The sequence below is a fragment of the Acinonyx jubatus genome, chromosome C1, assembly GCF_027475565.1.
Source record: "Acinonyx jubatus isolate Ajub_Pintada_27869175 chromosome C1, VMU_Ajub_asm_v1.0, whole genome shotgun sequence".
Classification (NCBI taxonomy): domain Eukaryota; kingdom Metazoa; phylum Chordata; class Mammalia; order Carnivora; family Felidae; genus Acinonyx; species Acinonyx jubatus.
In genome coordinates this window covers 24,610,603-24,634,721 of record NC_069381.1, presented here as the reverse complement: position 1 = coordinate 24,634,721, position 24,119 = coordinate 24,610,603, and the positions used below count along the sequence as shown (strand labels likewise).

The 24,119-nt window shown below is 43.4% G+C and overlaps 1 protein-coding gene across 4 annotated transcripts; it reads left to right on the top strand.

The window, feature by feature from the left end:
- Positions 1–1,970: 1,970 nt before the first annotated feature.
- On the top strand, positions 1,971–22,286 carry RNF19B (ring finger protein 19B). Of its 4 annotated transcripts, none has more exons than XM_053210820.1 (9): positions 1,971–2,705; positions 11,787–11,992; positions 13,388–13,532; positions 14,969–15,131; positions 15,579–15,693; positions 16,739–16,879; positions 17,837–18,044; positions 20,511–20,642; positions 21,399–21,435. In XM_053210820.1, exons 1-9 carry the CDS (start codon positions 2,074–2,076, stop codon positions 21,418–21,420), a joined length of 1,764 nt encoding a protein of 587 aa, XP_053066795.1. In that variant the 5' UTR covers positions 1,971–2,073; the 3' UTR covers positions 21,421–21,435. The 4 variants fall into 4 exon arrangements, with proteins under 4 accessions (XP_053066795.1, XP_053066789.1, XP_053066781.1 ...); XM_053210806.1 differs by lacking the exon at positions 21,399–21,435 and adding an exon at positions 21,449–22,286 and having other exon boundaries at positions 1,978–2,705; XM_053210808.1 differs by lacking the exon at positions 21,399–21,435 and adding an exon at positions 21,449–22,286 and having other exon boundaries at positions 1,980–2,705; positions 13,391–13,532.
- Positions 22,287–24,119: the final 1,833 nt, after the last annotated feature.

Genomic DNA, 24,119 nt, shown 5'->3' with positions numbered 1-24,119 from the left:
CACACCTCCTTGAAGGGACCCTGCCACTGATCGGGACATTTGGCACTGAGGACAGAGTAAAAAACAACTCTAGGGAGCTGTGGCTTTGATAATATGGCTTACTAAATAGTCCATGGCTTCCCCCCTACAATTCCCAGCCTCCCTTGCCGTTAGACTCAGCTTGTGGGACAAGGTCTGGTTAATAGTCTGAATGGAAGTAATGAGGGTCATTTCCAGGCTGAAGTCTTTCATTGCCAGTACATTACCTTCTATGTAGCAACCTTTCCCTTATTGAGGCAATCCTGAAAGCCTTGTATTGAGGTTGTAGAAGTGACCTGGATCGCTGAGTTACCCAGTGGAGTAGAGGATCGGTATGCTGGAGAGCACCTTGAGCCATATCAGGCTTTGCATGAGTGACAAAAATAAACCTTTGTTGGGTTAAGCCATTGAGCCATTCGGGTTCTTTGTTACCATAGCAGAGCCTAGCCTATTCTGACGAATATATAGAAATTAATTGTTGTTTTAGCCATCCAGTAGCAAACCTCCTTACTTGAGGAGAAACATGCCCCCTCCTTACGGTATTGGTCACTTCTCTCTTCTTTCCTGACTTCTCAGCAGCAGTTGTCACAATTGACAATCGCAACATTGCATCTTGGTGTCTGTGACATCACACCTGTCTGGTTTTTCTCCTCTCACAGTCCCTGCTTCTCAGTTTCCTTTGCTGGCTCCTCTTCCACTGTTTTACCTCAAAACTTTGAAGTGTCTTAGGGCTTATTCCCGGGGACCTTTCTCGTGGTTGTAAATGCCACCCATGAGAAAGACACCTGGTACCTTCCAGTATTCATTCTACCATTCTCTATCAATCACAGAGCCTCTATTTTTAGCCAGGCACATTGCGCCTGGTTAAAAGGCGACATTTCTCATCGTAGCTCATTATTTTGGCCAATGAGATGTCAGCAAAAATGCGTGGGCCTTCCAGCGCAGTCTCTTAAAAAGAAAAGGGTGCACTTTCCCCCCTCTCTCCTGCATGCTTCCAAAGGTGGAGCGCAATGAGGTAAACTTAAGATTGGAAACCAAGCGCTGAGTGTAGCAGAGCAGCTCAAAACTGCCTACCTTTGGACTTCTTTTTTGTGAAGAAAGAAATCAATTTCTATCGTAAGTTACTATTTTTCTTTCTTTTGTCATTTGCGACTGAACCTCATCCTAACTGATCGTTCCTGTCGCTGTCGTAGTTGCATGCTCACATCCCACCAGGAAGCCTGCGTACAGCAGAGGACAGACACCTCCAGGGGGAAAGAAACGCTGGGCCTCCTTCCGCAATTGTAAGGAACCAAGCTACCAGGAGGATAGGATGGGAGGTGGGCCCAGGAATACAGTTTATTAGCTCACAGAGAGCACTGAATGCTAGATTAAGGAATTCGGACTTTATTCTGCAAATCCCTTGCGGACAGGACACCCTGTCTGTCTTATCTAGTAATGCTTCCACTTTGTAGATGCTTAATGAATGACTCTATTCTTTATTAATTAATGCTGTAAACTTAAACGACAGAAGAATTGTTGCGAGGTGGACCAGTTGGGAATCACCACCTGATCCACCCCTGTCCGGGTTTTACAGGTGAAGTAACCTAAGTATCTTTTGCTGGAAGTGGCAATCAGCCTATCCGCGAGGAAAGGCAAACCGAAAACTCCCATCTCGAGGATGAAGACGGTAGGGGGTACAGAATTGGGAAACGGGGCCGAGAAAAGCAGTCGGATGTGTGGCTCCTCAAGATGGCTGCCCCGAACCCCATGACCGGGAGGAAGCGGAGCTCCGCCCCAGCGCGCCGGGCCCCACCCCACTCGGCCCCGCCCAGCGCCTCCCCCCTTCTCCGGGGGGGGGGGGCGGTGCGGGTTGTGAGGTGTCTCAGCGAAGCGCCTGCGCAGTGGGCAGCGGCGCGCGGGGCGGAGGCTTTATAATCACTTCGACGCGGCCGCTCGGCTTCTAGCTCGGGGAGGGAGGCCAAGGCGGCGGCGGTCGCCGCGCCGGTTGAGGGGGCGCTGAGGCGGGAGCAGTGGTGGCGCTGGGCGCCCCTCGCTCCTGGGCCTCTGGGGGCCATGGGCTCCGAGAAGGACTCCGAGTCGCCGCGCTCTACATCTCTACACGCGGCCGCGCCTGACCCCAAGTGCCGCAGCGGCGGCCGGCGCCGGCGCCTCACCTTCCACAGTGTCTTCTCCGCCTCGGCCCGCGGCCGCCGCGCCCGGGCCAAGCCGCAGGCCGAGCCGCCGCCCCCGGCCGCGCCGCCGCCGCCCGCCCCGGTCCCGGCCGCGGCCCAGGCCCCGCCGCCCGAGGCGCTGCCCGCCGAGCCGGCCGCCGAGGCGGAGGCGGAGGCCGCGGCGGCGGCCGGGCCCGGGTTCGACGATGAGGAGGCGGCGGAGGGCGGCGGCCCCGGCCCGGAGGAGGTGGAGTGCCCGCTCTGCCTGGTGCGGCTGCCGCCCGAGCGGGCCCCTCGTCTCCTCAGCTGCCCGCACCGCTCGTGCCGGGACTGCCTCCGCCACTACCTGCGCCTGGAGATCAGCGAGAGCCGGGTGCCCATCAGCTGCCCCGAGTGCAGCGAGCGACTCAACCCGCACGACATCCGCCTGCTGCTCGCCGACCCGCCGCTCATGCACAAGTACGAGGAGTTCATGCTGCGCCGCTACCTGGCCTCGGACCCCGACTGCCGCTGGTGCCCGGCACCGGACTGCGGGTGAGCGCGGGGGCGTGGCCGCCCGGGCAGGGGCTGCGGCGGAGGGGGACCCGGGCCCGGGGACCGGATCCCACCCCGCGTGTGGCCGGCCCGGAGAGGCGGTCGGCGGCGCCCAGGGTGCGCGTGTGTGGCCCAGCACCGAGGGAGCGGAGAGGGATGAACAGCGGGAGGAAGGAGAAGGCGGCAACTGCGGCGGGTTGGTAACCGGCCCCCATCGGCAAGCCCAGACCGGTGGGGGAAGGCACCCACCACCCGCCCTACCCGAGGGCTTGAGGTGGGGGCTGAGCGGTCCTCGAGGGCAAGGGAGCTGTCCATCAAGTCAGGAGGCCTGGAGAGGCTTTTAGGTCGGGTGAACGCCCCTCTGTCCAGAGGTGTAGGGGGCATGTCTTAATGAGGGCTGGGAGGGAATGACTGGCAAAGGATGGAATGAGAATATCATTCTGAGGGGCTCGCAGCAGTCGGAGGGGTGTGTCCCTTTGGCCATGGGCAGACTTAGCAGCATTGCAGGAGAAGGTGTGTTCTGACCACCGCGGCTGAAAGTTGGAATGGAGGTGATGGAAATGGCACTAAGGAGGAAAACACAGCTCACTGGCAGCTCTGGGGCACCCGGGGCATCGTGTGCCTTCTGTGCTAAGCTGTTGGGAGGCCCGCTGTGGTTTTACACTGCTGCCTTGGGCAGAGTGAGGGGTGGACGGGCCCTTTCTTTGTCCAGAGAAGCAACGGGGCACTGAGAAGAAGGATGCCCAGAGGTTGATACGGTAGGAGAAAATGTGTTACCCGGCCCCTCTGATCGTGAGTTCTTGATGACAGTCTTTTTCATGCACCGTATATCCTGAATTTTTAAGGTCAGTGAGAAAATATGCAGTCTTTACAGGGACAGAATTCCAGCAGATTTTGCTATCTAAAGTATTCAGTGGAGACCACCCTCCCCCCCCCCCCACCTTGAAAAAAAATCTGTGTGTTACTGTCAGTACAAACCATGAATGGTTGCATGCAGCAAAGAAGAGCTTATCTAAGTGGTTGGGAGTCAGACAGTGCCATTTACCAATTCTGTGACCTTGGGCAGATCATTTTATTCTTGTGTATTATGCTTTGGGGGCAAAAAGATGCTAGGGACTCCTTGCAGTGTGAGAATGTAATGCCAGTAAAAAGCTGCATGGTCCTTTGCTTCAAAGGAGTTAAGAAGGGCTTTTAATTGTAGCCTGTATATCAAGGCTGTTCTAAGATTTCCCCGATGCTCTTTGTCTCCTTCGAAAGAAGCTGTCTTAAGAGTGTCTAGAAGAGTTAACTTCTTTCTATTTTGCCAGACTTGTTTAGAGATCCGTGTGTTATTTAACCTCACTGAGATGGAGTTTCTAAATTACTTTGAAGGGTTGTAGTCAGAGGTATGGTGTTTGTCTATGGTAGATCACTTTCGCTTTCAATTAATAAGTGTGGGAGGGAACCTTGTAGGCTCTTATTTCTGGTGGTCTGGTGATCTTAATGGCATTTAGAGGTTAATATACATATGATATGCAGGCATCATACATACTGTTGATCTATTTTCTGAACTAAAAGAACATTAGGAGACCATTGTATGGTTAATTTTGGAATAGTATATTAAACTACTTTTTTGAAATGTCTTTCCCTGAATTTTAACTGAGAAATGTGGCATCACTGATTATCTTTCTGGAAAAACTCCCTTTTTGTTATTCTATGAAATCAGTCACTGTCTTTGCTCACATCAATAAAAATGGACAGGAATTCACTTACCATCTTGATGGTAAAGTGTAAGCCACTACTGAAAGCTATTAAGGAATTAAGACCATTTCTTATTTCAGCCAAGTATTGGATTAGTATCATCCAGAGTTTTTTTAATTAGTTAAGAGAATTATAAAAATTACATAACTACATTTTTAAGTGTGTTATGTGTGGGTTTAAAGAAGGTAGAGTTTGGAGAAAGCAAGCAAGCTGGCAGCTGAGTATACATGTGCCAGGCATACATAATTGAATTTGATTCTTACAACATTGTAAGATAGATTTGATCTAGTTTTACAGATGAGAAAAATGAAATTTAAATAAATTGAGTGACTTGTTGAGGGTCATATAACTAGTGGGTGGTGGAACCAAGCTTGAAACACTTAACTCCAACCAAGGCCAATATTCTTTCCTCTTAGCTTTTTCTTTTTAAAAGCATGAGATTGTTGGCATTATTGGGGATGCTACTGTTTGGATCATTTTGTCAAATGTTGTAGCTTAAGGACAACATTGAAAGAGCCAGGGATGCTAGAATCTAGTTTATTTTCTGATTCTTTTTGTGAAGAGCCACTTATCTGCTTTTTCTTATCTGAAATAGGCCTAGTCCTTTCCTGACTTGAGAGGCTTATTAATTAATGTTTATAAAGTGTTTTGAGGTGTGCAGTTGGAGGTGTTAGATAAATAGAGAGTAACTTTAAAATTCTGTCACTTCCCAAACAAGTGTCTGAGTTCCCGGGGGATGTGGCCAATGATTTTGCCACCTCTTTTTATTTTAATTTATTAAAAAAAATTTTTTTTAACGTTTATTTATTTTTGAGACAGAGAGAGCATCAGCGGGAAAGGGGCAGAGGAGGGAGACAGGATCCAAAGCAGGCTCTGTGCAGTGAGCACAGAGCCCAATGCAGGGCTTGAACTCACAAACCGTGAGATCATGACCTGAGCCGAAATCAGGAGTCAGGCAGCCACTTAACTGACTGAGCCACCCAGGTGCCCCACCACCTCTTTTTAATGCCAGGAGAAAAATAGCTTATTTTGTTTTGTTTCAATCAAATGGTTCTATTCTTCTATGTCTGTTAAAATTCTGGATGAGCAGTTAGAGAAGCATAATCCCCAGTTCTCTTCTTGAACCTGACCACCTTTATTCATAAATCAACTTCTTGCAGCCAGATTTATCAAGTCCTCCCTTTGCTCTGTGTGTGTATATGTGTGTATATTTGAAGGAGGCATGTAATTGATCTTACAGAGTTCTGATCGTTAGGTTCACTGTGGTTATGATAATGAGAACACTGTATATTAAAAGATTATCTGTTTATGGGGCGCCTGGCTGACTTCAGTCTGAAGAGCGTGTGACTCTTGGGGTCATGAGTTCGAGCCCCTTGTGGGTTGTGGAGATTACTTAAATAAATAAACCTTAAAAATTATTTGTTTACAAGGTATTTGTAGAGCAAAGAGTCATGAATTTTCCTTTTCCCATACTTGAATATGATTTTATTTTAATCATAAATAAGAGGACCAGTTTCAGTGGGGAAACATTTACATTATTATTTAATATTATTAAGTACAGCATTACCAAGTACATTTAAAACATACTTTCTAATAGGTAAAAGTAACTGAAAATACAAATAACTGATCTTTTTATAGTTCTTTATGGTAAATTTATTTTATAGAGGAGAAACCAGCCCAGAGAAGTTTAAGTGTGGGCTTCTATGTCTCAGTGCTAATAAGTGGTGCAGTTGATTATAACTGCTTAGAGTCTCTGCTTAAGCATGAGGTCTTTTCAGAAACCCCCACCTCATGTAAATATATAATGTTTTCCTGTCAAGTACTGTGTTGCCAGTCTTCAAACCCTTTCAGAATCTCCGGAAGACTGAGGGGTGAGCAGAGGAGGCAAAGAAAATTCCTGGTGTACAACAGCAGACCTTCTGTACGAATGAATAGGAGCTAAGGCTGTCTTGACCTAAATTCTTTGTGCAGGTCCACCACTCCAGCCTCTCATTGCTGGTTCTCTCTCAGTCCCCCCTCCTACGTGACCCCAACAGGCAGTATCAGCTGTTGGTCTTCCTGGAGAACTGGACTGGACCATCCTGTAAATAGGAACCTTCTGTTCATCTCTAGCACACTTATGAGCAAGACAAAATTCTCAGTCAATGAGGGAGGATTTTCTTTTCCTCTCTGCAACCTTCCTGGACATCTTTTATCTCTCTCTTTTGGTCTGTGTGTGTGTGTGTGTGTGTGTGTGTGTGTGTGTGTCTTTCTTTCTTTCTGGTATGACATGTAAAAAATTGAGATAAAGTTGATCTGGACGTTTTCTCTTAATTGATGTCTGTACCTTCTATTTCACAACTCTTAAGTCTCTTAAGCCTCTTAAGCCCCCCGTCCCTCGCTTGTCCATCTGCATCATCCTCCAGCTCCATATATCTTTCCCATATTTGCCAAAGTACTCATTCTAAAGTGGAACATCTTATATCACTCCCCTGCTTAGAACTGTTCATACTTGGGGCGCCTGGGTGGCTCAGTCGGTTAAGTATCTGACTCTCGGTTTCGACTCAGGTCATGATCTCAAGGTTTCATGGGTTTGAGCTCTAAATTGGGCTCTGTGCTGGCAGCACAGAGCCTGCTTGGGATTCTCCATCTCCCTTTCTCTCTGCCCCCCTCCCAGTCACACTATCTCTGTCTCTCTCAAAATAAATAAACTTAAAAAAAAAAAAAACCTGTTCATACCTGACATATAAGATGACTTCTTATGTCTTTAAGAAGTGATTATTTATATGATCTACCCTTATAATGCAAGCCCCATTATAGTCCTCTACCATCTTTTCATGTTATTTTCCGTTTTTCACCTACAACAGTATTTTCCAATGTATGTTATACGTATTACTGGAAAGGAAAACGTTTTGTGACCAAATAAGCTTGGGAAATACCGGCTTGAGCAAAAAAAAAAAAAAAAAAAAAAAAAATTCTGAGCTTTCTGGACCCTTTAAACATGCTAATATACACTGTAAATTTTGCTAATGCTAATAAACAGTGTAATTTTCAATCTGGTGTAATTTCCCCAAACTTAGACCAACAGGAAACATGTTTTTGTTTTTTCTATAGCATCTTTAACTGAAACTTTCCCTATTTGCAGTTTTCCAACTCCTTTAACAGCTACTCTGTCTTCTGTTAGTGTCCTTATTTAACAATGAATCTTGTACTCTGAATAGATTAAGAGCTCCTCTAGACTAGGATATCTGTATTCCAACTTTTTCCACAACACTGTGAACAAAATTTTTCAGTTAGATCTCAGAAGAATGGGATATTGAATTTAGATAGTTGAAGATAGATAAAGATAATGAATAGCACAGTTTTTGGAAGAGAAGCAGATAATGAGGGGGAGGGTAAGAAGAGGACAGATGATCATTAAGTAGACACTTTTGAGAATTATAAAGTGTTGAACCTTAGGTAAATATTGGGTATTACAGAAAGGACTTAGACATGGTCCTCTTGGTAGGGAGTTTGGCCTGTTAGAAGAGATGATAGGTAAGTAGGTAGGTAGGGAGAGAGAGAGAAAGAAAGAGAAAAAAAAGGAAAAGGAAGAAAGGAAGAAGAAAGAAAGAAAATACGGTGTAACACATCCTAAAGAAAATACAAATCCTCTTAGAGGATAGATGAAAGATTTTGTATGAGGGTGTCAAGAAAGGGGTGCCTCGGTGGCTGACTCAGTTAAGCATCTGACTTTGGCTCAGGTCATGATCTTACAGTTCATGGGTTTGAGCCCCACATCAGGCTCTGTGTTGATGGCGTGAAACCTGCTTCAGATCCTCTGTCTTCCTCTCTCTCTGCCCCTCCCCTGCTTGTGCTCTCTCTCTCTCAAAAATATATAAACATTAAAAAATCTTTATTAAAAAAAAGACTTCGCAGAGCAGGTAATATTTGATCTGGGCCTTGAAGAGTATGAGTAGTAATTCCTACAAGGCAAATAAAGATGCAAGTAGAGAAAAAAGCATCTTAAATCAGAGGGTTATGAGCAAATACATAGAGGTATAAAAATGCAATGCTAAGTCTGGAGGCTAGTTTGGTCAGCCTCTGGATGCACAATATGGAGAGCATGATCTGGAAAGTAACTAGAGATCAGTCTGAAAATATAGACTGGATTCAAGTTGATAGCCCTATCTAAGCCATGCAAAGTTTAGGTTTGAAAGACTTTTTTTCTTTTTCGTTGAAGGATTTTAAGTAAAAGAGTAACATCATGATAGATAACTTTCTGGAACTGGAATTTGGATTGGAGTGGAGAATAAGGAGACTAGATAGTAGACTCTTAGAGTTGTCTGGCCAAGAGGTGACATGAGTTTAAACCAAGGGGGTGGGAATAGAGGGGGGAGAGATAGTAAGAGTACAGCTCATGACAACTTGGTGCATATCTGCTACCCTTACACATGCTCAGGGTCCATTTGTAAATGAAGTTACATGGCCTGGAGCTACAAAGTGCAGACATAATATAGGAACACATTTCTTTAACTACTAGGGTATGTGGAACATAATCAAATAATAATGGGATTTTTTTTCTCCAGGGCTGAAGTTAGGTAATACTGTGGTCTAGCCTGTCACACATATTTCTGAAGACTTAGGAAGTGAATAAAATTGGTAAATTTGTATGAAATTAAGGGGAGGGAGAAGGACACGTCTGTTTTCTTACCAGCATGTAATTTCCAACACCTATTTAGCTGCTGCTTCTCCCTCCCCACCCCCCATTTAGCTTCTAATTAGCAAGCCTGAGTGCTTGGTTAATCTAAGAGCAGGGTGGGAGAGAGGCTCCAGTGTGGGATATGGAAGAGAAAGAACAAGGTCATCAAGGTGGATTTGGTCTCAAGGATGAAGTTTTTTTCAACTACCTGTGGAAGAAGATTACCCTATTCAGAATTTAGGAGTTTACTCCTAAAATGGGCTTAAACAAAGTTTTAGGACTAAGTTATAGTACCTGGCATATAATAAACCAGTAGATACATGGATAAAGTTTAAAGATTGCTTTAGGACAGAGTAATGGTCCATGAGAAGAGTTAGAATGGCCTGGGGAAAGTAAAGAACTTAAGCAGGAGAGGGTCTCTATCATTCGTTGAACACAAGCATTTTAAGCATGAACCAGTATACTATACCCTGAAGATTAAAAAAAAAAAGGATGATACTTTTCCTTGAGTCTAGTCTGGTTGGGGAAGCATATGTATACACAAATAATTAGAACATAATGTGATAAGTAATATGAAATAATCATACATAGACATAAAGTAGGCAACCAGCCGCCTAGAGAGATTAAGTGGATTTTATAGGGAGATGAAATTTGAGCCGGTTCTTAAATGGATCAAGTATTTGCCAGGGCAAGAAGAAGAAAGGAAAGAACATTTCTAGGCAGAAGGGGTAGATTATGCAAAGGCTATGAAGTAGGATAAAATGTGCTGTATTTTTGTATCATACCTTTCAGGGCAAGATCTCAAATGCAGTTTTAGAGTATGTGTAGTTCCACTTAAGCAAGCACCTATACCTCCATTTTTGGGGTAGAGGTTAAGGCTTGGAGATTTAAATTAGCTCAGTGTCATGCAGTATGAGTCAGGGACAAGGAGCCCAGACCAGGCGCCCAAAAACAGGAATGCCAAGTCTCGTGCCCTGAGTAATTCTGTGTCATGGTAATAGATTGCTGTGTGTTCATGAGTATTTGGGGTTATTTTACTTCCTTAGAACCAAATTCTACACCCAAAATTGACATTATCAATCTTGTCAAATGTTCTTTAAAGAAAAAATAAAAGATTCTGTTAATAAATATTTACTCCCACCATGTGAGGTAGGAATGGATCAGGAAATGATCAAGGCTTCCTGACTGTGTAATTTGTATCATCAGAAGTTGACTACTTTTCAGAGGCCATCCAGTACCTTTCCTATAACCCAGAATAGTAAGGAAGTCACTTTCTTCAGGAGAAACATTGTATATCTGTAGTAGTTATTTTGCAGCGAGGTGGGGTAAATTTGCTCAGAACTCCTACAGGATATGAATCATTTGTATTCATACATTGACCCCTTTGCTGTTTCTGAGAAGAGATTTAATACAGACTATATTATGTAACATAGATGATATGTCATCGATACCTTCAATGTCATTCTCAAATCAACTTGCAGAGTCTATAATAAACCTGAGAACTTGAGTTGCTGTTATGAACATCTAATGTACATTCAAATAAACAGTAGAAGAAACCCAAGAAAACTTTTATTAGCCTTCCATAAAAGTTGTTTAAGGTCTTTGGCAATTGGAAGAGAAAGTGGAATAGGGGACAGCAAAGCCCAATGGCAACACCTAAGCCTACAGTCATTGACCTGTTTAAAAATTGTTTGAACTTTCACAACTGCTATTTTCCCTTCTTTGTTTCTTTAAATTACTTAATTTTTTTTTTTTAATTTTAAACAAGCATTCACTTGTTAGGGTAATCTGAACATTTAGTTGACATATTTAGAACTAGTCAAAAGTGCTAATAGTTATTAATATTTTGGATTGTGAGAGAGAATTCTTGGAAAATAAACATGAATTATAAGAAACAGTTGATGTTGGTGCAGATAGATTCTGAATTGCCCATCTTTACTAAGAATGTGTATTAGAAGAGAGAAGGAAGGAGAGGGAGATAATAACCTTATTCCGTATTAATTAGTAAGGTAGAAGAATGATATTCTTGGACTCTGGAGCCTGTCAAGGAAGTAGATATTTCAAGGTATAGATTTGAGTAAAAAAAAAAAAAAAAAAAGTTTGAAAGATAAAATGAGCTTTCAATAGGAGAAGCTGGTCATAATCCATCTGTGGCTCTTGTCTCAGGCTGTGTGTGGTCAGACCAACTTCACTGTGGAACTTAAAAATAAAAAAGTGTACTTTAGTTTTTGCTATAGCTTGTTTTACAAATGTTCTGTCCTTTAATGTAAACAAATTTTAATCTCTCTAAATATAGTAAACCATCAAAAGGATATAGTTTTGTACCCTGTAATTTATGAAACTTGCTGTGGGAAACTGCTTTTAAAGCAGCTTGAACTGTGACTGAATATTTGCTAGAATTCAGGCTACCTATGGTATTTTCCCCTATTTTTTCACAAATAAGTGATTTGTGTTTTTTTAGAATCTCAAGAAGAAATTTACTTTCTCACACAGAATATGTTTTACAGTTTGTTCGGCATGCTTGTGTGTATATGTTATGTGTGATATGTGTACTCTTTTCTCTCTACATCATGTGTAGTGACAAGGAGTGTCAGTGTTACCCCACTGACACTGATGAATAATGTCTGTCTTGTTCCAATCTTTCTTACCTTACTGATCTCTCTTCCTGTGTCCTTACCCAGTTATGCTGTTATTGCCTATGGCTGTGCCAGCTGCCCAAAGCTGACCTGTGAGAGGGAAGGCTGCCAAACGGAGTTCTGCTACCACTGCAAGCAAATATGGCATCCAAATCAGACATGCGATATGGCCCGTCAGCAGAGGGCACAGACTTTGCGAGTACGGACCAAGCACACTTCAGGTCTCAGTTATGGGCAAGAATCTGGACCAGGTATAAGTTGGCATTTTCTCATTTTTCTCTTTATTTGATATTTCATAACATGAGCCTAAAGCTAGGAGAGATTATCTTAATGTATAACCAAGTGTTTCCTGGGATCAGAGAGCAGAACATATTTGGTAATACCTTCAACGTTGTATTTGATATGTAGCTTCTCTCTCTGATAACTGTAGGTTTTCCAACCTATAAATTGGTAAAATTGGAATGCAACAAAATTGAATTCTCTAGTTTCTACCTTCTAAATTTTTTTTTTACATTTATTTATTTTTGAGAGACAGAGAGACAGAACACAAGTGGGAGAGGGGCAGAGAGAGAAGGAGACACAGAATCCGAAACAGGCTCCAGGCTCTGAGCTGTCAGCACAGAGCCCGACGCGGGGCTCGAAACCACAAACCACAAGATCATGACCTGAGCTGAAGTCGGACGCTCAACCGACTGAGCCACCCAGGAGCCCCTCTAGTTTCTACCTTCTTAGTAATATGTCTCATATTGGAAAGTAATTAGGTCCTTCTGCTAAGGACTTTTTCAAAACCTTCATTGTAAGCAGAAAGACATTTAATTAGTATTAAACCTCTATTATTTTCCTACCAGCTTTAAATGCACCACTGCTTTTGGAAGTAGGGTACAGAGTTAAGGAAAGGAAATAATATTAGTATGGATTAATGATTAACCTTAAAAGGAGGAACCTTGGCAAGTCAGAGTAAACCTACTTAAAAATTTCACTGGGTTTATTGCCTTTTATAAATGTATTTTATTTCACTGATGTCATTTGGGAGAGGCTGGTAGGAAAGATTTTACCATTTACTTTTTCCTGGCACAGCATAATCTCCTAAATTGTCATTTTAATAGGATAGTTCCTAGCTTGCTGTGAAAATTACTAGGTGTGTGTGCTACATAGCATACCCACTTATATTTAGGTTTTGAATTTGAAAGTATCATGGGAAGGGTCTGTGGGTTGTGTTAACAGCAAATCACAATGATACTTACTGAGACTGAGAAACGAGTTTCTTGAGCTAAAGTTTTTTTGCAGACTGTTCCTCCTGCAGGACTCTGCTTTGAATTCTGCCAGCCTATTGGCTGATGAAATTCCATTTTTCTTGGAACGATCTTTCTCTCTTGGGAAGTATTCTCGCTCAGAGTGTGGCTTAAGTGCTGTGTAAGATGCCAGTTTGGGGGATAGGCAGCTCAATATGAGACAGGATCCATTTTATGAAAATTCCTGAGGTCTAGACATAGCCAGCCTTCCAGTGAAGTGGGTTGCACAATTTGGAATTCTTAGTTGAGAGTTTTTGACTGCCTCCTCATTTTTTATATATATTCCTAGGAATAATAAATCAAACTAGGTTTAACTAGGGATATTTTTCTACCCGATTTTCCTTCCCCTCTTAGCAGATGACATCAAGCCATGCCCACGATGCAGCGCTTACATTATCAAGATGAATGATGGGAGCTGTAATCATATGACCTGTGCAGTGTGTGGCTGTGAATTCTGTTGGCTTTGTATGAAAGAGATCTCAGACTTGCATTACCTCAGGTGAGAAGGCAAATGTGTCCATTGCTTTATAATCTTGTTCTTTTACTGATTGAGGGGAAAAAGGAGGTCAAAGAGACATAGTTGTCTGTCCTCGCATTACAGAGTAAGGAAGCTATAAAAAGTTCTTTGAAGCACTCCTGTGACCATGTTTTTTTCGAGTTCAGCAACTTCCAGGGACTGTTTTCATTACCTTCCAGATAGAGTTCAGTTTCCCTAGCATGGCTTTAAGTCTTTCCACAATTTGGTCATCATCTAATTTTCTCGCTTTTTCCATGTTGCTTTTATACATGCTATATATTACAGGTAACCTGGGCTTGCTGTTCCCTGTGTCTGCTCTGTGCTGTCTTATTGTTCATGTTCTTTCATAATTGTTTATGTTCTTGCCTCTGCTCAGAATGCTTTCTGATCACATCGCCCTCCCAGCAACCTCTTTTTATCTCAACCTGTTCAGTTTTTATTCACCTTTCAGAGGTCACTTAAATGCCATTTTGTCTATGATGCCTTCCCCAGCTTTTTCTGCCTCATTCTTCTATATTGGCATTCGTTAAATGTTTGTTAATAAACATCACTACTTTTGCTTCATATACAAGTCTAATTTTGCTAAACTGCATAAGTTTATTAAGATCGGACTTACCTTTTTACAGTTTCTTGCATGTAATGACTTCCTAAAGGATTCTAAAGGATTCAGTGTTGAATATTAAAATATTGTCCTGAAGGAGTTAATATTTACCAACTTAACATTCATTGTGTGCGTGAAGCATTTTCATTTCCAATATGGCAGGCATTGAGTACTGACACTATACCGATTATCAGTGACACGAGTGTGTAAGACATGATCCCTACTTTCAAAATTGCTTATCCTGTCTAGTCAAGAAGACGGGACAAAGGGAGTGAGCAAAAATGGTTGAACACATAAGGATTGGGTATAAAAGTAGCCAAACTCGGAATATGAAACTGACACAAAGGGTGTGACAAAGTCTGTTTATGTCCTTTCCCAGGAACATAGTTTACACTATCTATTGGATATGGGTAGGACAGATGCCAAGAAAACTATGCAAATCAGTGTTTATTAGCTGCCGGGCACAGTGCTTTTGGATGCGATATCGAGTGTGTAGGTTGTTCAGGATCCCAAGTAGTATATCAGTCAAGGAAGCGGAATCAGTGTTGATAGGTTAAGGAGGACAGAGTTCAACAGAAAAGAAAGGAAAGAGGTTTCAAGGCTGGAAGCGTACCTTTACAAAAAGTAAAGGGCGCAGAGCTCTAGTAATCTGACCTTGTCTTTTGCTCCCCCTCATATGATATATTCATTTCCTGTAACCTCTTGTAACTATTAATCATTCCTGTTGAAAAAGAAGGCTCTTGCTCTTAGTAAGCCCTCTGGTGACAATAGCTGCATTTGTAATACTACCATTAACTTCAGCATGTTTCCTCTGCAGCCCCTCTGGCTGCACATTCTGGGGCAAGAAGCCGTGGAGCCGTAAGAAGAAAATTCTTTGGCAGCTGGGCACACTGATTGGTGCTCCAGTGGGGATATCCCTCATTGCTGGCATTGCCATTCCTGCCATGGTCATCGGCATTCCTGTTTATGTTGGCAGGAAGGTAAGACATGCTGAGTTCTATGTATGTTCCATCCCCAGGTTTGCTGGTAAAGGTTTGAAGGAAATAGGGAGGAGCTTATATTTCAGAGCTTCCTGAAAACCAGCTGGTTCTTGGATAAAAATAACCTTAATTTCTTAAATGGATTTTCATAAACCCCGAGAGATCTGGAAGTTCTTATTAGCATCCTGGGCCTGGTTTGTCTCGGTGACTTAAAGGTGAAATACTTTTCCTCACTCCTCTGAGTTATTTTGTCTCTTCTTGGATTAACTTTTTCTGTATTACTTTATGTCACCCTGGTCTGAGTTAGGTTCAAATTGGAGCAAGATGGCCTCTTGGTGGGTGGGGGATATATTTTAATACAGATAGAATATTCACTTGTCTTTTTTCACCCTAGCAAAAAGATTGATATCCTAACCTGCTGACCTGAATATTATTTCTTCTTCTTAGATTCACAGCAGATATGAGGGAAGGAAAACCTCCAAACACAAGAGGAATTTGGCTATCACAGGAGGAGTGACTTTGTCAGTCATTGCATCCCCAGTCATTGCTGCAGTTAGTGTGGGTAAGCTAGCCGAGACCACAACTCTTCTCCTTCCCTTCCTCTCTTTTCTTTAGCACCCCCCCCCATACCTCTCGCTTCCCAACTATAGCAGTTTAGCCAGCTGGCCAGATGCTTCACCTCGGAGGCTCCTTCATTCTATGCCAAACCCACCTTGGGAGTTAACTCTTTTAGGCACTATCATTGTGATTATCAGCTGCACTAAATTGTCACACTTTGGGATCTTTCATTCTTAAATTAGTGCTTAGAACTCCATCTGGCACATAGAAAAGTTTGAATTAAAGGATATCACTTTAAGGCCTAGTTTTTCACCTTTCCTCTCCACTTGCCAGGGAACCCACAAAATAAAATTACTTTTATTTTGATTTGCTTAATGCCTCATAGTATTTTAAGAGGCATGAGGGTTTGTTCTAGAATAAGACTATTATAAGTAACATTTATTACGGCTCTCCATGTGCCAGGAGCAGTTCTGAGTGTTTTGCATGTATTAATTCATTTGATCCTCACAGCAGCACAATTGTAATAGAAAGGAGCAGTAATTTGCCCAAGGTCACTTAGCTGGGACATGAATCAAGGCAGTCTGACTTCAGAGCCTGTGCTCTTAACTAAGCCATTCTGCCTCACACAGCAGTAAGATTTTGGAATTAACACTCTGCAGGGGTGGGGATTCTAAGCCCCCACTTATTTAATGTTTGATTATTGATTGTTTCTTGGATTAGCATGTCAGCAGTGAGTAGAAGAGGGAAAATGAAAGCAACGTGTACTCAACTGTGCTGGGCACTGTACATACTTTTCTTGTGGTCATTGACAACCCTGGGAAGATATGTCCGAGGTTATACAGCTAGTAAATTGGAGCCAGGATTCGAATCCAGGCCTAATTCCAAGTCCGGTCATCGTCTCTTAGTCCCACCTACCTCTTTAGGATAAGCCATCTTCTGTCTTTCTGTGGCCCTTTATAAAGTGGTTTGTCTGTGCTCAGGCTGGAAAGGAAAATTTAGGGCGGTTGAAACCTGATGGCCTGCTGACTTGTTTCCTTCTCCTCCCCCAGGTATTGGTGTCCCCATTATGCTGGCTTATGTCTATGGGGTTGTGCCCATTTCTCTCTGTCGTGGAGGCGGCTGTGGAGTTAGCACAGCCAATGGAAAGGGGGTGAAAATTGAGTTTGATGAAGATGATGGTCCAATCACAGGTAAAGGGAGAATTTTAATTTCCCTTTAAATTTATGGGACGGAAGATAAAAATCAGTAGAATTCTGTACATTTTACAGAGAGATTGTCATTGGATTACTTTGGGTAATGAGCTTTGTAGGGGGTAAAGTATTTTTAGCTTTTCATTTCTTTGTTCCAGAGTTATTAGGTTAATTCCTCTGGTACTTGGCTCTGTGTGGCAGGTACAAACTAGTAGGATTCCAAGTAACTCCAAGTATGCTGGTAATAGTAGTGATTATAATAAAGTCTTATACCTGCACAGTACTTTATGATTTTCAGAGGACTTTACACAGTTATTATCTCATCTGGTTTTTACAGCAGCTCTCTGAATAGGGAAGGCAAGGGCTATTATCATCTGCATTTAATGGGAACTTCTTTAAGCTTTTGTCTCAACATCTGTTAAATGGGTTTAAGAGCTTCTGCAGAGCTGAGACTAGAGCAAGTCTTTCGACTTCTTCCCCGCCTCCCCACCCCCCCAACTTCTACTTTGATGTTTTTGCTTTACCATATTAACTAAGCTAGGGCACAGAGAGTCCCACAAGTTTTTTAAGCTTCCTACTAGTATCAGCACGTGACCTGAACATATTTTGAAATCTTCATGTTTGATTAGATGGCATCTGTGGTATAATAGTGGACTTAGAATCCGAAGTGTAGTTTTGTGTGACCAGCCATGAACGGGACAAGTCATTTACTTCTAAGATTTCACTTCCTCAGCTGAAATTGGGCCTGTTATTACCGAGTTATTGGGAAGATTAAATATTAACATATGTTCAAGCATTTGACATGTAGTGGCTGCATGTAGTAGCTGTTCATTAAGTGGACATACGAGTATTCTTCTCCATGAATGCTCTCCACTCTGAAGAGTCATTACAGGAAAATAACAGACTCTGTCTTGATGCTGTGTTGTCTTCAATTGAGATATTTCGTTCCTTCCCCAGTGGCAGATGCCTGGAGAGCCCTTAAGAACCCCAGCATTGGGGAGAGCAGCATTGAAGGTCTGACTAGTGTATTGAGCACCAGCGGAAGCCCTACAGATGGACTTAGTGTTATGCAGGGTCCATACAGCGAAACAGCCAGCTTTGCAGCCCTCTCAGGGGGCACGCTGAGTGGTGGCATTCTTTCCAGTGGCAAGGGAAAATATAGCAGGTAAGCAAATAGATAATTTCTGACAGAACCAGTTGGAATCATAAGAAGTAAAATACCTGTTTTGAGTCATTTGTCTGTGCTGGGCACATCTCCTGTATCATCTCATTTGATGTAATCACCAGTGGAGCCGGGGGGTTTTGTGTTTTTAACTTCACAATGAGGAAATGGGCTCAGAAATGTTAAGTGAATTACAGAAAGTTGGTGTTCTTCCCACTGCACCATAGCGACTCCACGTAAAGAGTAATCCTGACTTCAGATTTTCCCTCTACTACATTAAGCTGCCTGCTTCTGGAAGGGAAAGCACACATTTTTGTGGCAATCACTAAAGTGCACTCCCCATTAGGCTTGTCACTGACTTTCAGTTGAACAGCATTCATGCTGTATGTTGTTGGCTTATTGGTGTTGTGATCCTTATTACCTTCTTACTCCTATTTGATAGATAAGGAAAATCAATTCTATGAACGTGTGTTGAGACGATGTAAAACTTTATGACTAAAAACGTTTTGACCTGCTCAGTTATTTTACCAGCGAGATAAACCAGAACATATTCAGAGAAGCATAACAGATGTCACATGAGAAGCAGTGAGTTGAGTGCACTGGAGAAGGGAGACCTGTGGATAGGGCAAAACAAGGCGAGGAGGTAGGAGAAATTATTGCCTTCAGATAGCTGAAGGACCTTGAGTTGGAAGAAAGGATTCTGACTCATGCCAAGAGGTAGATTAAGGCAACTTAGCAGAAGTTAGAGGGAAACTAATTTTGTTTCATTATAGAGATTATAGGGAAAATCTATATAAAAATCCAAAGAAGGATTGGATTGGATAACCTTGAAAATACTGAGCTGCCTATCCCTGGAACTATTTACAGTAAGACCAGATGGCCATTTGGCTATTAGGCCTTTTGGCTAAGGAGTCAAGCAACAGATGACAGATGGATTGGATCCCACACCTGAGTACCTTTCAGTCACCTGGGAGCCTCTTAAAAATAGACTTCAGGGCCCTCTCCCAAAATGAATAATTTGAATCTCCTGGAGTGGAACCTGGGGATCTACGTTTGGAAAAGGCTCCCCAGGTGATTCTAGCACAATCACTGTACAAGCTGGCATCTGGGAAGCACCTAATGGATGGTGTTTGTGAGAAGTCTCTTCCAATTCTCCGAATCTGTGGAAGAGCCAAAACTAGAACCCAAGTCTGTGATCTGACACCTCATTCTCTTGGGCCGTGGCACATGCTTGAGGGCATCTGAGGCCAGAGCTACAGAGCAAGGCATAGGCAGCAGGATGGTGGTTGCTCAAATGTGCAGCTGAAGGCTGCTGCTGACCTGTCTGTATCTCATGACTCTGGCCGTCTCTTGTTAGGGGATCCCGCCCCCACATGCCAGAGAATTCACTGCTGGGCTTTCTTAAAACCATCACCCTTGTAAAGAAGCAGACAGACATAATTGGAGACTGACTTGCTGAAACTGCTGCTTAACCAGTCTAGCTGTTCCAGTTCTGTGAAAGCCTTTTATAGGAAGTGCATGAGTCAGGTGGGTTTGACTGAAACCTATTAAGAGGAAATACTTAAGGTGAACTGCAAACTGGTGTTACAGCCAAGAAGGGAAATAGTTAGGGGTTCTCAGCTTTGAGACACAATCGGGGAAGCTTGCTGCTCTTGTGGGAGATCGGATCCTCTGTGTCCTTCAGTCTCATCGCCTGGAGGTAATTTGATAGCTAAGTGTTTGAGTTCCCATGTGCAAGACGTAATATAAATGAGATGTGGTCTCTCCTTTTTTCGGAGCTCACAGATGATTGGAGGAGAGATGCACGAATTGATTTAATAAGTACGTAGGTGCTATGGGAGCACTTAACAGGAAATGACTGGTTTGCTGGGAGAATGAGGGGAGATGATACCTCCGTTGTTGTTAAGGACTGAATATGAGTTTGTCACATAAAGAAAGGAAACTTCCAGAGTGAGGGAATGGTATGTGCAAAGTCATGGAGTATACAGTGTATATAGGTGTGTAAGGAAAGAAAGAATTCAGAGTGATTATGATTTAGGACTGTGGTGAGAGACGAAACTGGAGAGAGAGCTTGGAGGCAGATCAGGAAGACTTTAAATGCCTGTTGGCAGTAGAGAACCAAGAGAGGACTGTTAGAGTGATCGGGTCTTTGTCCACATTGGCACTGATCTGGGAGGTGTTGGATTTGGACTTAGGGCTGCTGGAGAGAGAACCCAACTGCAGTTTTCCAAGGAGGAGATGTTGAGCACCTAAAGTTAAGTAGTAGCAATGGGGATAGAAAGGAGGGGACGATTTCAATAGGTATTCAAGAGAGAAAATATGTGGGCATCTATCTGAGCTATTTGACAATTGGAGAAGATCAGATCAACTCAGTTTGCAAGAGAATAATAGAAGAGATGTGTGCCAGGAAGCAGACTGTCTCAGAATACCCAGGTCTCATATTAACGTGAACGTCCCCTCTTTACACAGGTTAGAAGTTCAAGCCGATGTCCAAAAGGAAATTTTCCCTAAAGACACAGCCAGTCTTGGTGCAATTAGTGACAACGCAAGCACTCGTGCTATGGCCGGTTCCATAATCAGTTCCTACAACCCACAGGACAGGTATGTGAACAGTCAGAGATGCCCAGGAGAGGTTGGAGTTTGTAGTTGGGTATAGGCCTTCAGAAGCTCAACGCCTCCTGTTAGGGCTGCGTGTGCTATCGGATGGGATATATCGTGTGTGCCCTTTGAGTTCACCCGGCAGGTTCTTGGTATAGGAGTGTCTGAGATCTTTTGATTGATTCTTCTTGTTAGCACTTGATATTTAGAGATTTCTTTCTTTCTCCCTTTTCTTCCTTCCCCCCCCCCCTTTCTTGGGTCTTTTTTGGCTATTGTATAATTATTCACATGAAACTTAAGGAGCTCGGTTGCTGTTCACTGATGTCTGTGGGTCTGTGGTTTCTGCTCTCATGTTGCTCATTGCTTGATGTGACTCCCGTTGCCTATTTCTCTTTATTTTTGAGGAACTAGTGTAACTGACATGGTGTGATTGCAGCACCCCCTGCTGGAGGGGTTCTGGTTCCTTCCAATTGTGACACAATAGCAAAACACTATGAATCTCCTTTCACTTTCATGTTTTGAGTAAGATAGTGTGAGGGTCCGACCCTTAGCTGAATTTTGAAAGCTCTTTTGTAGTTGTATAAAGAAATTGGCAGAGGTGCGTATGTGTTTTTAATCATCGAAAGAGATCTAGTTCTTCACCATCTCACTTGAGAGTTAGGTTAAATTTTTACGTTTGCCAAAAGTGAGCTCTCGTCTCCTGACTACCTGTGTTTCGGACTTTCTAATTCTCAACCCACAAACTGCTTGTACCAACAGGTATAGCATGACCCGTACGTGACTCAGCAAAGTGGATTTTGTCTCCACAGAGAATGCAACAATATGGAGATCCAAGTGGACATTGAAGCCAAACCAAGCCACTACCAGCTGGTGAGTGGAAGCAGCACAGAGGACTCACTCCACGTTCACGCCCAGATGGCAGAGAATGAAGAAGAAGGTGGTGGCGGTGGCGGCAGTGTCGGCAACGAAGAGGACCCCCCCTGCAAACACCAAAGCTGTGAACAGAAAGACTGCCTGGCCGGCAAACCTTGGGACATCAGCCTGGCCCAGCCTGAGAGCATCCGCAGTGACCTGGAGAGCTCGGACACGCAGTCGGACGATGTGCCGGACATCACCTCAGATGAGTGTGGCTCCCCTCGCTCCCAGACGGTAGCCTGCCCCTCCACTCCCAGAGCCCAAGGTGCACCGAGCCCAAGTGCCCATATGAACCTCTCTGCCCCAGCCGAGGGGAAGACTGTCTTGAAGCCAGAAGGTGCAGAAGGCAGAGTATGAAGTGGAATGAATGCTCCTGTTCTGAGAAGCACACTTGTAACTGCATCTTTTGGAATTTTTTTTTTGTGGGGGGGGGGTGGGGGGCGGGCGGGAATTTATGTATTTTATTTCAAATATTCTCTGGTCACAGGCTTTCCCCAGGGAAATTCTGAGAAATTTGCTATTTCTTACCAGGTAAAACATGGAAATTTTTGCCCTTTGTCCCACCCCCCAACCCCTTCCCTCCTTGTTTTAGTTTTAATTTATTGGTTAAACTGAAAGTGGCAATCCGTGAGGTGTGTCAAAGAGTGTACAGATGTATGTGTGTATATTGTACGTATGCTAACATATTACTGAAAGAAACACATTTTAATAAAGATTTCTGTCGTAATTCAACTCCTCTCATTTTCCTTGGCTTGGGACAGTCCTACAGAGCCAAGTGTTTGATTGAATAGACCAGTCTCAGGATGGGAGTTTTCCTAATCCCAGGGAAGAAGCATTGTGTTCTAGTTAGACTGCAGTGGAGCCCCCCTATACACCAACGACTCCGAGCCTGACAGGAAGCGAAGCTTGGCTTGTTTGGGACTCCAGGGTCAGACTGCAGAATTAGCTGAGTCAGCTGTATGGAGAAGCTGTAGATTAAAATGAACCTCATTTGTCCTCTGGAGGCAGCCTGCAGTTTTCCTGTTCAAGCTTTACTTCTTTTCCGCACTGTAGCCGCCAGTAGGAATGTGCTTCGGAGGAGAGAAGGGGTGGCTGTGCCAGTGACTCTTCAGAGAGTCCCAGTGAATGATGTGGGGTTACAGGCTGGGGACCGAGTATTCTTACTGGAGGAGAAAAGGTACTGGTTTTGCATAATCACCGAGCAATAACCCCGAATGTTTGTTACATTCCCGGGTACACATTCCCCGTTCCAAAAGGCTTTCTTAGTTTTGCCAATGTAGTTTGAGTAAGAGGGACTAAGGAATGTGACTAAAACTCGTAATGAAAGGAGATAGGAGACATGCCATCAAAATCTCAACATTTGATTTTATCTGCTCTTATAAATTTGTCAGAATTGAGCTATGTTAGTACTACTTGGGGTCTTGGCCTTAGAAATGAGAGCTCATACATAGTGTAGCAGCAAAACTAAAAGATTCATGAAACCTGATGTAAGATTCTGAACCTGGCAGTAACTTACTTTGTGACCTGTGAGTCAGTTTTTCTCTCATGCTCTTAATTTCCCCAACTCTTTCAACAATATTTAAGGAACTTCTTTAGCACCTTAGCCCTGGGCCCAGAGGAAGAATTGAAAACACCCTTTCCCTAAGGACCAGATGGCTTTCTGTTTCCTCCCACAGATGCACCTGCTCCTTGTCTTCCTGGCCTGTGCTTTACCACAGTGAGGATGATGAGTCTGGACAACAGACAACTTGGAAGACTCTGATCTCTTGGGCACTGCAGCCAGACTGAGCACATTTCCCTGCATCTGAGATGGGAAATGCTCTTAGCGGACTTTGAGTCTCTGGAAGAAAGTGCCCTGGAGGGTGTCCTTGTGTGAAAAAGGGAAACTGTTGGAAAAGGGGGCAAACAGTCTGCAAATCTGTGAAATGCAAATTATCAGCTCAAGATTGCAGTTCTCTTGAAGCCTTACCAGGACAGCAGTTAACTTTGAAAAACTGGAAGAAGTCTTTGGGAGGGGCAAGAATTGGCAGCCAGACCTGTGTTCTTATCTAAGCTCCACTTCTTCCTGCTGTGACACTTGGACAGTTGCCTCTGAGTCTGCTGTCACTCAACCAGAATGGGGAAAATAATCGTTAATTATGGGGTCGCAAAGATTGACATGGTGTACTGAAATGCTTTTGGTAAAGACCCACGTTTTTTTCTCCTGCAGGAATAAGAATCAATAAGGGAGATTATGGGGGTCATCTAAGAAAAGCCCAGAACTCTAGACCAGAGGCTATGAAAAACTAAGCTTATTCTAATCCTTCGCAACACTAGTTTGTATGGCCTAGACGTTAGCTGATGAAAAGGCCCTTCGGCACCACCTGGAGGAGAACATGAATAATGCATTGGACAAGTTGGTTCTCCCTTTAGAAAATGGGGAAAGTTTAACTTCTTTGTACAGCATTCGTTCGTTTTGAAATGCCTACTACATTTCAAGTGTAGCATGCAACAACGAAGAAAACACAAAATTGTTGTCCCCGTGGAACGTACACTCTAGGGGGAAAGACGATAAAATAGATGATC

What these genes read in the sequence shown, in the direction of transcription:
- RNF19B (XM_053210806.1), top strand. Translation starts at nt 2,074, where the DNA reads ATGGGCTCCGAGAAGGACTCCGAGTCGCCGCGCTCTACATCTCTACAC. An exon ending in TGGGCAAGAATCTGGACCAG is followed by an intron (nt 11,993 to 13,387) that starts GTATAAGTTGGC and finishes TTCCCCTCTTAG; the next exon opens with CAGATGACATCAAGCCATGC. An exon ending in TCAGACTTGCATTACCTCAG is followed by an intron (nt 13,533 to 14,968) that starts GTGAGAAGGCAA and finishes TTTCCTCTGCAG; the next exon opens with CCCCTCTGGCTGCACATTCT.